General features: G+C 33.3%; 1 protein-coding gene across 1 annotated transcript in view; it reads right to left on the reverse strand.

The window, feature by feature from the left end:
- The window catches only part of LOC117173898, an 18,411-nt gene extending 13,233 nt beyond the window's left edge, over positions 1-5,178 (reverse strand). Inside the window, exon 1 of the mRNA XM_033362545.1 lies at positions 5,050-5,178. Within this exon, the coding sequence (XP_033218436.1) occupies positions 5,050-5,178 (129 nt within the window). The remainder of the gene's footprint in view (positions 1-5,049) is intronic.
- Positions 5,179-11,566: the final 6,388 nt, after the last annotated feature.

Here is an 11,566-nt window from a genome sequence, read left to right on the forward strand (position 1 = left end):
CAATACGCCAATTAGCACAAATGGTAAGTTCCGACAGTGCCTACCAGTGTGCCTACTGGCCGCTAGATGGCAATACCGGTTTCATATGTATACACCTGGTATTCAAGAAGATTTTTAAATATATCCAACATTTTCAAAAATAAATATGGAAGATTTTAAGATTTTTTTTTCAATTTGCGGGATATTCTTTAAATTGTAAAAAACTCTGTTTATTTCAAAAGATATTTAGCCGTTCTAAACAAATTTCAAAAATAATTATAAGGTTGAATAAATTTAAACGCACTGAGAGATTTTTCAATATTTTTGAATCAATTTTTAAAGCTTTTCAAGCATATTTATATTTTAAAAGAATTTAATTTTTTTAATTTCTAACGTTTGTAGCTAAAAATTGTTCAAAATAATACAATTTTGAAAATTTTAAAGTTCATTGATTCTTCATTCTAAAATATTCAAAATTATAACGTGGATTTATAGTTTCAAAATTAAATCTGAATCTTTTAATTGATTCATTTTCAAAACTTAAAAATTGCTGCAGATTATCTGAATGTCAAATTAAAATGTATTATTACTTTTCACTTTTTACGTATACATTATTAAGCAATGAAATACAAAATTTTTGAATTAAAAAACTTTTAGTATTAAATTTCAAAAGTTTCAAATTCAATAGTTCCATTTTCAGTGCTTTATATTTTAGATTATTTTTTAGTACTAAAAATAAAAAAAGTTTAGTTAAAGAGTTGAATTTTTCATTTTATTGAGCGTTAAAAATGTTTGTGCACCGAAAAAAAATCCGGGAAGTGACCAAGAATTTTTTTCCAGTTGAAAATTAGTAATTTTAGTTGTTAAAAATGTCTTCTTTTCGTTCACAAATTCAAGTATTCTGTCCAAATATTTATCATTTAAGTGAAAAAACATCTTTCATATTGGAAATTAAATTACATGGTTGAAAATCAAGCTCATTTGCTTGAAATTATTTTTATTTGCTTAAGATTTATCATTTTAATTAAAAATTCATTTCTTTGCTTGAATATATATTTTTTAGCTACAAGTCTAATTATTCAATTCTTGGTTTACAATTTATCGTTTTTAGTAAAGATGAAATATGTTGTTGAAAATTCAACTATTTAAGTTATGGATTAATTGTTTTAGTTTGAAAACTCATGGTTTAAAATTCAACAATTCTAGTTAAAGATTTATAATTTTAGTTGAAAATGAATCCATTTTGCAATTTTTTTCTGTGTTGTTTTGTTACTTATTGAAATTATGGATAGAAAATATAGTCTTTTAAGAATGCTAAGTGACTCTCTTGAAGAGAAAGAATAGTTCTATCTCTTCCTATCCCTCAACTTCTATCGCTTTCAATCTTTCTGCTGCGAAAGTGAATTTCTAAAGTACTAATTTTGCATCTAAGATTAAAATAATTAAATTTTTCAAATCCTGATGCACAATTCAAAAATACCTGAGAATTTATCTTGAGCAAATGCTGTGCAGAGTATGCTCAACATTTAAGCTCGGACCGAGCATTAAAAATCGCAACGATCTGATTTGAAATTAATCTCTTTTGGTTGAGGATTACAATTATTTTGTTGAAAATTATGTATTAAATTATACTACCAGACCTACTGACTGTAAAATTATAGAGAATTATCAGTATTAAGATGAGAATTAAAGAGTTACAGGCAAGTGCAGATCGAGACATTTTTTCGAATAGCCTTCTGGAAGCAGAAAGATTGAAAAGATAGAAGTCGAAGGATAGGAAAAGATAGAATTATTCTATCTCTTTAAGTGAGTCACTACGCATTCTTAAGAGGCTATATTTTCTATCAATAATTTCAATAAGTAACAAAACAATACCCAAAGAAATTGCAAAATTAATTAATTTTCAACTAAAATTATGAATTTTTAACCGGAATAGCTGAACTTTAAATTCTAAATTGTAAATCTTTAAAATAATCACGCTTTGTTTCGACCTGACGCTTACACGTTATCTGTGCTCCTGGAAGCATATTTTAAATTTTAGACTATATCTCGAGCGCTTAGCGTCTGGTCGGTTAGACCAGCGTGCGATATTTATTGTTGTAATGTTAATCTTATTTGATGATAATCTTATCGCTACACGTTTTGGAACGTTAAAAAATTGGCGTTTTGTTTATTAAAAATGTGAAACCTTTAGCGTCCAGAAGTTTTGAGAAGCGCCAGATATAGTATATCGCGAGCGCTGAGCGTTTGCTCGGTTGGAACAGAGTGCGGTGTATATTACTTTAAGATTGATCTCAGTTGATATTTATCTCATTGGGGCACAATTTTTAAAATCCTGATGCTGAGGTTTTATTAATTTTAAATCTTGAGCGCTTAGCGTTTGGCAGTTTTTGGATTCACGTAGCATAAATTATTATCAAACTTGCATGCGGTACTGAACTCTCTCTGCCGTTTACTTTCCCCTTTCAGCATATATGTTGTGCAATGCTACAATTTTACCAATTATACATTTTGGTCGCATTAGATTTCGGCACCACAACTGGAATTTTCCGAACTTTGAGAAATTATTCTTCTTCCTTAATGAAAGCTTTCCAGGGCACTTGGTCCTTCTTGGACCAGTTTTAAATACCAGAATTCTGAACGATTACCTCAGAATAAAATATTACGATATTTCTTGAATCAAATGTGAAACACTATGCTATTATTATTGTCCTAAACACACTATTCAAATCGTGATGTAACGGAATGCCAAGCTAGCTCATTTTCTTAAATTTTGGTAAAGGGATCTTCTGTACGAGAGAAACTTTTCTTATATCTGATAAAAATTGAGTACTCAACAATACTAAAATCGTAACAAAAACCGTTTATTCATGATCTTGGAAATGGTGCAACTAATATAAACATAGAATGAGATTAATAATTTCAACAGATAGTTTCACTTAGTACTCCACGACTCACGAATTCCTAATTGAAACATCTTATATAATTTCATAATTACTCTATTTGTTATCGGTTGTACAAGAAATTCAGACAGAATTGTGTCCTAGGTCAGTAAAATTTGGAATCCCATTTCGGCCAAATTAGGTGTTTCTGATCGGAAAAATGAAGAGTCTTTAGGTTTGCCAAGTACGAGCTTGAATTCGGCAAGAGGTGGGATGAATGACACACACTGAAATCACATCAATGACACTTAAATAATAAGAACACGCTGAATTTTTCACTTAAGTTTTCTAATTATATTTTAAAAATAGGCTGTATACTCTTACCAAACTCTCCCAAAAGTCTTTACAGCATTTTCAGCAATTAATCGTTCTAGTAGCGATTGGAGTATTAAAGTAGTATCTAAGGAATTTATGAAACCTTAGGATTAAACATTATGAAATTTGTTGACAAGCAGATAGGCATTGTCGATCGAACTCGGAATTGTAAGGCAGATCCCTAAAAGATTTTTGATTGCGAAGTAAAAGAAAAGACAGTTGAAACCTGCTGCGGGCTAAGTGAGTCAACCTCGAGTGAGGCAGTAGTACTTGAAAACTTTTTAAATACTGAGTTTCCAGAAACTCCTAAAAAATCAGGACTGACAAATTTGACCGAGGATGCTATTGACGCACCTAGGAAGGCACCCTCCTAATAAACGTCATTATTTAGCTTCCCCTAAATCTTGGATGCGCAAATATCATACATAAGGGTTTCCTTTAGATCCCATTTCAGCATCGAAGCCGCGATAAAACTGAATTTACGGTACCAGGCAGCAGTGCGGGCTCTTCCCAATCAAAAGGATGCCTTTTAGACTTACGAATTCTCCTGCAACATTTTAGAGGTTTTTTGAATCGTCTTATAGGCCCAAAAATGGAACAACATTGCTTTGCCTATCGAGAGAATAAAGGTCCCCGATAAAGGTTCATCCATATTAGAATATCAAACTCCCAACAATTTAAAAGCATTAAGGCATTTTCTAAGAATGTCTTTATGGTGTCGAAGATTTATACCAAATTAAGCGACGTGAGCATCACCTTTAAGCAAGTTACTACGCAAGAGAAAAACATGGAAATTTTGAAATCCAAATTGATGCCAACAATACCATGTTAGGTGCTGAGTTACATCAGACTATCGATGGAGTCGAGTACGTGATGTTCTGTGCTAGTATATAACTCTATCATTAGCTGAAAAAAGTATAATATTACTGAAAAAGAATGTTTTGTAGTGATTTGGGTCATTTAAAAGTTTCGTGCTTAAGTTGAGGGCTACCACGTTACGGTTATCACTGACCATAGTCGTTTGCATGCGTTACATAACCTTATAAATCCATCAGGTAGATTGGTTCGGTGGGTTCTATCATTGCTAAAATACAACTATCTCATAGTTCATCAAAAGAGACTGCTACAATATGGTCCCGGTGCTCTTTCCAGAATAACTGTAGTACAAGTAGAAACTATATACCTCATTTCTGACCCTATACCATTGAGGTATTGTTGCATTTCCCAGTGATAATGAGCGTAAAATTATACTGAAGAAAGCCAACGATAAGCCCTTAGTAAGCCGTTTAAGTACACAAAGAAATTATATGAGAATTAGCTAGTCATGATTATGAGCTTGGATGTTATTCCGACCTGGGTGATTGACATTGGGCCTGAACCTAAACTGATAAACTCACAACGTAAACGCAAGAAGAGTGATTACATTTGTCCACAATCCTCGGAATGATGGGATGAGCGGATAAAGAAACTTGAAGTTATGAGATATTAGGTAATTAAAAATTTAGATAACGCATTTCAAAATCAGGCTCCGCATTATAATTTGTGACGCTGTGAATTACGCTTGTCACGTGGAGACTCAGTTTCAACCCGGAGTTGAATAACTTTTTCAAAAGTAAAACGAATAGCCGCAAAAATTAACCTTAAATACTCAGCACCCAAATAAATCTTAAAAGTACTCTCCCCTACCGTATAGGAAATCAGTGACTTTGCCCAGAAAAAGTTATGAAAGTTTCACATACAGGATATAACAGTTCTAATTTTTATTCTCTTATGGATAGGCTTACCGACTGTATGGGTCCCAAACTCCACTTACCGAGTCCATCATTGCACCCATTTGCCAAAACCTTTGCTGTTCACGCTGGCCAAAACAATTGATGGACCAACTCGCCCAATCAATCGTTTTACACATTTCCCGAGCACCTTGTGCAGATATCGAAACCATCGTTACATTAATTATGCAAATCACTCGCTATATAATTTTTCCAAGCCCTCTTGTATAGTACCAGCCTATCATATTGATCCCACAACCTGTTGCCAATCATAAATAATTTCCGGAACTGAGTATCTAATCGAGCTAGATTATGGCGTTCTGAAGATCCAATAAGCTCTTGATGCGCAACTGAACGAGCAACTTGATGCAGTTGGTACAATAAATTAGGAAGAAAGACCCTTTAAGAAGATAACAAAAAGAATCGGCACAAAGTATGATGGACTCCTAGTAGACATGTGTGATACTCTCAGAGCAGAAAAGGAAGACCACGAAGCTTAGGGTATTATAAGCACCGTGAGGCTGGCTACAGAAACTGAGCAATTAAAGCTCTCTCGAAAGAAATATAATTTTATCGGTGTTCCTGCAAAGTGGGATAAAGTAGAGGTTGAAATAAAAACTGCCATTTCGAAACCTAAGGCTGCAGTCGAAACTGAAACAGAGGGCCCTCTATTTCCAGCACTATCCATATTCAAGGCGGCATCTCGTACGCTAAAAGAAATAAGAAAGAATCTAGAAGGTTAAGAACGCGCTTCACCAAAAAATCTTACTATCGAGGATAAAATATTAAAAGAAATTTTGGTTGAGCTGAGATAAGACGGCTGAAATAGGATGTTCCGCTACCAAAGATATGATGTGCCTAGGAAGAAGAGATCTCCTACTAGTCGACCATCCGAATTCCAAGAAACATTAGGACCAAAACCTCTACACATAAGACAAAGAGGCTCTTTCAAAACGATAACGTCTCTTCTTCATATGTTAGTTCCCCTAAAACAAGTTTTAAACTTGTAAATAGATGACTGCTCTCGTTGGAAATTACATTCAAGATGTTAGAATAGCGACAGCCTTGCACAGTACCATCCTGTCTACGAAATCCCCTTTGAAAGAATTTCCTCCTGCCATTGTGGCGAACCTAATGTTAAGACGCCCAGCTATCCGGTAGATCATTTTGTGACAAGCATTTTTGGTAACTTTAATTTGATTTCCTATCTCCATAAAGTAAGTTCACACACTGCAAAATTACAAGTTGATTTAATTGGATATAGTGATAGATTATGTGATTATTTGACGCTAGTTTATGATCAGACTAAACAGTCATTGATTAGTCTTGGAGCTCCTCATCTCTAGGAAAAGAACTGAGGTTTTTCTTTCTTGAAGTAAGAAGCCTAATTTGGCCTTTCCAGGACAGAGAAGTGTTGTTATGTTACTGTTTTCTTTGATTAATGAATAGCCAATTTTCGGGCCTATTAAAAATGTAAAAAACTTTTAAAAATACCATCTCAGATGTCACAAGGTGCTCCAGGACTATAAAAATTAAAAGTATAGAAAATCATTGGCTGATTCGCTTGTTTTTCCATTTTTTTGTATGCCAGCAACTCCTGATAGCTTTAACATCACTGGGACTCCTGTGAGAACATCAATTACTCTAAGAGATATCCAAAAGTCTCAACGTCCTTATCATCCTATGGGATGAGTGGCGATATGAAGAATTCGAATCGCCGCGCCATTTCACCAAAGAAAAAGAAGGCAGACTTCTTTAAAGGGCGAACTTCAAAGAGGAATACCCAAGAAGAACTCTTGTTCCTAGACTGCTTAAGGAAGGCTACAGGAACATCTTCTAGACCTCTTTACTGGATTTGAAACCCAGGTTAAGTCTCAAATCTGCAAGCTTCGTTCCCACAATGTATCTGTTAGGATAGGAACCCCAAAAATCAGCAAAATTCTACTAGCGACCTCCCTGTCGTCAACGTACTCTTACGACTCACCGCATAAGAACCTTCCTTTTTGCGTCATGACCTCGTGATAGAAAGACCGTTTTTGACTCTGCCAATACCTGTCTTAGAGAATCTATAGTTTCGAACCCAGATATCTTAGAAATCATTCCCAGGATTTAAATCTCACCGCGGAGTTGCCTTTCTGGAGTCCACCGCATTATATATTTCGATTCAGCTAGTAAGGCTTTTGTTAAAATCTCTTTGAAAAACTTCTAGACCTGTGATGTGTAACAAATCGTTGCAATGGCTCCTTCTGAAAAGTTTTCCGTTTGCGCAAATTTAAAATGTTACTAGTTAATTGCTGTAAAATGCTGTAAAGGAGTCGTGGAGAGTTTTATAAGTGTATTCAGCTTATTGTTGAAATTCGAGTTAGAAAACTGAAGTGAAAAATTCAGTGTGTTCATATTTCATTGTGAATGATATATGTATTATTCAGTCATCATGAAGTATGTCAGTAATCCCACCTCTTGCTGAATTCAAGCTCATATTTTATAAACCTTAAGTCTCCCAATTTTTCCGATCAGAAACACCTAATTTGGCAGAAATGGAATTCCGAATTTTACCGACCTAGGATGCACTTGTGGCCGATTTTTCTTGTATTGCCGATAGCAAATACAGTAATTACATAATTATATGAGAGGTTTCAATATGAAATTTGTGAATCTTGGAGTACTATGTGAAATTAGCTGTTAAAATTATTAATCTGATCGCACACTTCTTGAAGCAACCGATCTCTAAGCGCTTAAAGTATTAGTTCGCTTGAAATAATGACTGATGTGAGGTCAGAAATGTTGTAGGAATAAGGCTGATTTTAAACCTATAGAATGGGTAATAATAAAGATATATAAATTCTTTAAACACAATGCTTTTATTTCATTTTGTCTGTTCAACAAACACAACATCGATTAAATAATGTCGGCAAAAATTTTTCATCCAAAAATTATCTATAAACTCACCATGCAGCATCTGTTTCAAGAACTCGTAGTTTTTATTTTACTCGTAAAAAGAAAACATTGAAGAACACCATTTTAATGTTTAGAAAAATAAAACAAGATACGACAAAAAATAATTAAGCAGTGGTTTTCCAACAAAAAAAAAACATCAACAAATTTCTTACGAATTATTTTTTGACAGGACACGTAGCCTTTGTGGTAAGTGTACAAAATTAAAGTAAAATAAAAATATATTTTTTTAAACAATAAAAGCTATAATGAAATGATACAGAACAAAATTTTTCGCCTGAAGTATAACATTAAAAGTGAAAAAATTAAATTCGATAAAAAGCAACACAGGGAACAATAAAACACTTTTCACGTCCTCTTTTTACATTACGTGCGCTTTTTCCATTTGTAAAAACGACAGTAAAAATAGGTCTGTTTTAATATCAATGCAGATTATTAAGTGTAATAAAATACATTTATCAAAGAGATACATTTTTCAGGATGGCTGCGAATTAAGATTAATGCCAAATGAGGAACAAATATTTGAAGTGATCATGAAAAATAAAATTTGCACTTTATTCTGCAATAACTGATTCAGCAACATGTGATGAAATATGTTCCTTAAAGCCGAAGGAGCTTTGAAAAAGAGCATTCACAATCACCAAGTTATACTAAGAAAAATTTTTAGTATAGAGAATATGATTGTGCATAGTTAAAATTTCCTAAACTACTTTTTAAAGTTCGATCGAGAAATGGCTTACCCTTTACGGCTTATACGAAAAGTGATAATTAGAATGAAAAAATCTATTCGAGGCAACTATGCGTTGATTGTTGCGACTAGGGTGTATTATAACGGTAACCATATAGTTCGAATGTTGCATCGACGAATCTCTTAGATACTGTATTTTATTACGTCAATTATTCGAAAATAATTTTTACAGTTTTTAAAACAAATTTTTCTGGAAAAATTACAGCAATTCACCATGAAGCGTTTTAAATCCTTATCAAAAGTATCAATTGGAAATTTAAAATTAAAAATATTTCTAGAAGATGTCCGATTATTAATAAAAATAATGTACTGAACACAGCAATTTCGAAAAAAATGAATGATTTTATTGTATGATATTCTAGAGCATTTTGGCTTTAACTTTTCCCACTAGATACTGAAACCGGAAATTTAAAATATAATACACGCGACTATTAATCACGTTATAGTAGCGAAGATTGTAGTCGAAGCAACCAGATTTTCTAGTGCCCGCAGCTTTTTTTCCGCAACTACATTTCATCTAGTCATGAGAACTAGTGATTACGTATCTGCATATACTGTCTGTAAAGTTTTGCCCAATTTCTAATGGGATTAACACCAAGTAGAGTCTTCAACTTTCCTTTGATTACGTGGCCGTTAGTATTTTTTATAAAAATGTGGTGTCTGTTATTTTCCGATGGTTTAAATAAAAGGCCCTGTTGAAGTTCCTGAAGAGGGGCTAATTGTGTATATAATTGAGTCTTATCGGGTGCAATTAAAAAAACAGTTTGCGGGCAAGGCACTATGTCTTCTTGACCAATTTCATTTTTGGTTTTGGGATTGTGTCTGAAATATACGGCTGTGGCAGACCAAGAAGCTCTACTTGGAGCTAGTATATAAACCTCGTAGTTGTTACTCGGCATTTTTCCGTCAAGCCATCTAGGATGATGATCTATCGGAAATCCACTAGGTTGGATAGTGCCAACAGCAGAATTACCATCTGACAATTTTATGACAATGTCGGAATTTTCTTTAATATGAATCTCTGGTAGAAAATTTTGAACTGAAGAACTAGGTTTTCGTGCTGGTCCACGTGACTTTTTTCTTTTACTAGATCCTTCCGCTTCTAATTTGAAAAAAAAGAAAACAAGTCGCTCATGTTAAAATGAAACGGTAGCAATAAGGTGTTAGAGTCAGGCCCTCGAATTGGTATGTATTTTACCGTTTAAAGGTTTTGTGCTGATATTTCAGTTCTACATCGCTAAGGGGGCTACAATATAAAACATCCGAAAAAAATCATCTGTTACTGATGGCTCCCACCCAAAGTCAATCATTTTTTAAATAGACAAAAAGATCATATAGCACGAAAAATAGCACAGGATCAAAAGATGGTTTTGGGAGTCTACTAAACTTTCTAAAAGGTTATACTTTATGTTTTTAGGGTCGTCAAACACGAATTCATTCGCAGGATTGAGCCAGCACGTCAGGATTTGCAGCAAAATTTAAAAAAATGGTTAAAAACAAGTTCCATACCAACAAACCCACAAACCCCAAACCAAAAAGCTCTAAGCCCACAAACGATAAATCCCCTAGCTCCAAGCCCACAAACTTTAAATACAATAGCTCCACATTCATAAACGTACAAACCCTAAACCCACAAACTCCAAATCTACAAACACCAAACTGACAAGCTTCATATCAAGAAACGTACAAACCTCAAAACAAAATCCCAAACTCACGAACCACAAACCCACAAGCTCTATTTCCACAAACGTACAGATCTCAAACAAACAATTCCAAAACAAAGAATCCCAAACACACACATCTTAAAATAAAAAATCCTAAACCCACTAAATCAGAATTATACCAATTTTTCAATTGGCACTATAAGATGTGAGGTAATTAGGTTTGTGGTATCGAGGTTGGTTGGTTTGAGGTTTGTGGGATTTTATCTTGTGGGTATGGGGTTTTTAGGTTTCGGGTTTGTTAGTTTGTGGGTTTAAGGCTTGTTTATTTAGGGTTTGTAGGTTTTGGGACAAAATTTATACTGAAATTCTAGGTTTTTAACCATTTTTTGAATTTTACTGCAAATCCTGACGCGCTGCCTCAATTTTGCGAATGTATGCGTGTTCAGTGACCCCAAAAACATAAATTATACCTACTAGAGTCCCAGCAGACTTACAAAATCATTTTGTGATCCTGTGTTATTGATATCTATTTGGTCATGGCAGGGAAACCCGTTTAGCAAAACAATAAACAAAAAATCAGGGATGAAATACCAAAACTAGCTCTGAAGCTATTGTCTGTTGGGTTTGGCCATAAAGTACCTTAGTAGCGCAAAATTATATGAATAGGAAAAAGTTAAAATTTCTTAAAATTTAATTTTAAACAGATATTGAACTTTCAACAAACAAGATTAATTTTCTAAGCTTAAATACGATTTTTAAACACAATACAAGGATTTTTAACAAAAAGTGGAATCATTGATTTATAAATATTAAGTTTATAACTAAGAATAGAATAGTAGAAATTTCAGATGGAAAACTGAACTTTTAATAAAAAAATTTAATTTTTAAAAAAGAGGGTAATCTTTAAAGGATATAAATACCGAACCAACTAGTTTAACTTTCTATCAAGTAGTTCAATTGGTAACTGAAGTGGTTAAGTTTTTAATCAATGAGGTAATTTTTCAGAAACGAAAAATAATTTCCGAGCCAAAAGATTAATTTTCTGTTTTATAATTTTTAAAATACAAATACGATTTTTTTAGAAAAATGTTAGGCATTTCAAAAAAAATCGAATTTTTATAAAAACTGTTTCAATTTCGACCAGATAGTCAAATTTAAACCAAAATATGATTTTTTAACGCAAAAATTCATTTT

The sequence above is a fragment of the Belonocnema kinseyi genome, chromosome 5 (assembly GCF_010883055.1).
Source record: "Belonocnema kinseyi isolate 2016_QV_RU_SX_M_011 chromosome 5, B_treatae_v1, whole genome shotgun sequence".
NCBI lineage: Eukaryota > Metazoa > Arthropoda > Insecta > Hymenoptera > Cynipidae > Belonocnema > Belonocnema kinseyi.